Raw genomic sequence first — 2986 nt, forward strand, 5'->3', positions numbered from 1 at the left:
GTGGGATACAGGAACTGCAGCCATGGGGTACAGGAACTAAGGCAGTGGGGTACAGGAACTACAGCTGTCATGTGCAGAGGCTATAATTATGTCATGTATGAGCCATGGCTATAGTACATAGGAACTATAGCTACAATACAATTGTGCAGTGCTCAGCCCTAGGATGGTGACAGGAGACTTGTGGGAAAGAGGACAATCCAACAACTGCTAGTAAGTCTTTAAGGGTATATTCACTGAAAGAGCAAAACCAAGGACAGAGAATAGTAAAGTTTCTCTCCTGAAGGGGTCAGGCCATAGCTGTCTCTGTAAGCTAATAGGAGGGTTAGTGAGGGCAGTTAGGGAGAAAGAGCTATAAACCTGAGCATTGGATCTGTTTCTCAGGAGAGAAAGATATGTTACTGAGATAAGATGGAATTACTTCCCATTGTCTTGAAAGAATACTTTGGGGGGATTTTGAAGATGTGGGCATGCATAGAAACCCACAAGGGATGGCTATATTAGATAGATAGATAGATAGATAGATAGATAGATAGATAGATAGATAGATAGATAGATAGATAGATAGATAGATACAGACAGATAGACAGACAGACAGACAGATAGACAGATAGAGATAGAGATAGAGATAGAGATAGAGATAGAGATAGAGATAGAGATAGAGATATTATAACCTCAATAGCATGAGAACTGACTAGTCCACTTGAGAACAGAGGGATCCATGAATGAGCAGTAAGGCCAGCATGGAGCATCAGGTGGAGAATGGAGAGACAGCAATGGAGCAGATGTGGCGAGAGAAGATGCTCTTGGGTCTGAAATGGACCCTTCCTCCCAGGGGTTCTCAACTTTAATGTAGATTATTTAAGCATAGACCTACTGATCAGTCAGTCCTATAATCTGCTTTCAAATCTCATTTCATTCACTCTAGGAGATACGTGTTATAACTCATCACACATGCATGCACACACACAAATACACCATACACACACATACACACAAGTGCACACACAATCACAGACATACATACACAAATAGACCCACATGTAAACACATACACACTTATACACATCTACATACCTACACTTACACATATGCACCCATACACTCACACACATACATACACATATACTCACACACCCATACCCATGCACACATAAAAACATACACATGCACACATACACTATGCACATAGACACACATATGCTCATACACATATATACTCACACATTTACACATACCACACATATACATATGTATAAGTTCTCTAAAGAATACATACCATCCCTGTGGGTAACATATGCAGATGGCCCTCATCTACTTCATTTCTCTAACGCTAGTCACAGTGCATTAATCTGATTTCAGTCCCCATTAGCAGGTCATATGAAGTTTAAAAATATTAAATAAATAAATAAAAGAAAAAACACTGTATATAACTTTCATTCAGGAAAGTAGTGAGTTGGGAAAAGAGCATTTTGTGTTTACTTTTTATTTTTATTGTGTGTTCATGATACTGAATTACAGGACTTTTTTGTACAAGTAAATACAGTATGTTGAGCATATTCCTCCCCATAACCCCCTAGTAAACCCTCCCATTTTCCCTCCAGTCCTTCCCCAAGGTTACTGTGGTATTTTACAAATATTTCAGAGTTAGCAAGTATAATTCCACACCAGCTCTATAAGACAGCCACATAATGGATATCAGAGATTAATATAATTTACCAGAACTCAAGGGCAAAAGCTTCCACCCAGGCAGACTTTTTGTTTTGAATTATTTTATTTTCAATTGACCAGCAACAATTACATAAATATTATCTACTTACAGAGTCTAAAATAAATACATTGGTATGTATATCGTGTAGTGGTTAGAACTTATCAACAAATCTTTCCAGTACTTATAAGGCTTCTGAGCTGAAAACATGTGGAATCCATACTTTTAGCAACTTTGGAATACTTCTTTTCAAACGCTGGCTGTACTGTCTGCAGGTGGACAATAGAGGGTCTCACTTACAAGCCAAGATCCATCTTCAAATACTACTGTTACACAATCGCTTTGTGGCAAAGGTATAAATAAATCCACCCTGGCTCCACTCCTTTTGTTCAAGTCCCTCTTGGCTTTGGACTGTAGATCATGAGAGGCCTAAATAGCCGTGTCATCAGTGGACCTTTAATAAATATGTGTGCATTGTTCATGTAATTGCACCTGTACCTGCCTGGGCTGACTGGGAGAGGATAATAAGGAAGCCGCGTTCCTCTCTGCCAAGATGCAGCCTGTGTGAGTTCCATTAACAGGAGTCCTAAAATAAGTGACCTTTCTAATCCCTGGGGACTGGCCCTAACTGCAGTGCCTGTTTCCTTTCCTCCAAAGGATTTAACAACACGGAGAGAACATGTGACAAGGAGTTTATCATACGGAGAACAGCCACCAACCGAGTCCTCAATGTCCTCCGCCACTGGGTCTCCAAGCACGCGCAGGTAATCCAGAAGTTCCAGCGACTGCTTTCAAGGATTTTGTCTTTAAGTGAACTTTTTCAGTCATTACTCACATAAACTATCCCCTGACACACTGTGGTTAGAAGCCCTGGGAGTTAGAAGCGAAGATGTAAGGAAAAGGCATATGTATTTCCAACATTGCTATTTCACATCTACGGATAATCCGAGGCACATTGGTAAGCAGGAGCTCCCCATCTTCAAGGCAGCACCCTTTTTCACACTACAGCAATGGTCACAACTGCACTAGAGAATCCCGGGGTTACATTTCTTAGGGTTCCCTCTGAAAGTGGAGCTGTGCCTCAGAGGCCTCCATCTTCAGTAGCACCCAGAACCCCTAGAGGCAAGCATCACAGTGCCCCCATAAAAGCCAAACATAATTTATATCTGGTCAGGGAGGGCTTTCTTGGACCAATTCACAAAATTTGCAAAATTCACAAAGTCTTATCTTGTGTCTTTTTATTGTTTTGGTTCCTAGTACTCTGTTTTTTTTTTTTTTTTT

General features: G+C 40.5%; 1 protein-coding gene across 4 annotated transcripts in view; it reads left to right on the plus strand.

The window, feature by feature from the left end:
* Rasgrf2 (Ras protein specific guanine nucleotide releasing factor 2) overlaps positions 1-2986 on the plus strand; it is a 226012-nt gene that overhangs the window by 186249 nt on the left and 36777 nt on the right. For all 4 annotated transcript variants that reach the window (XM_013349696.2, XM_026783773.1, XM_026783775.1 and 1 more), the window contains one exon: positions 2363-2469. In XM_013349696.2, the coding sequence (XP_013205150.1) occupies positions 2363-2469 (107 nt within the window). The remainder of the gene's footprint in view (positions 1-2362; positions 2470-2986) is intronic.

Source organism: Microtus ochrogaster, chromosome 19 (assembly GCF_000317375.1).
Source record: "Microtus ochrogaster isolate Prairie Vole_2 chromosome 19, MicOch1.0, whole genome shotgun sequence".
Lineage (NCBI taxonomy): Eukaryota > Metazoa > Chordata > Mammalia > Rodentia > Cricetidae > Microtus > Microtus ochrogaster.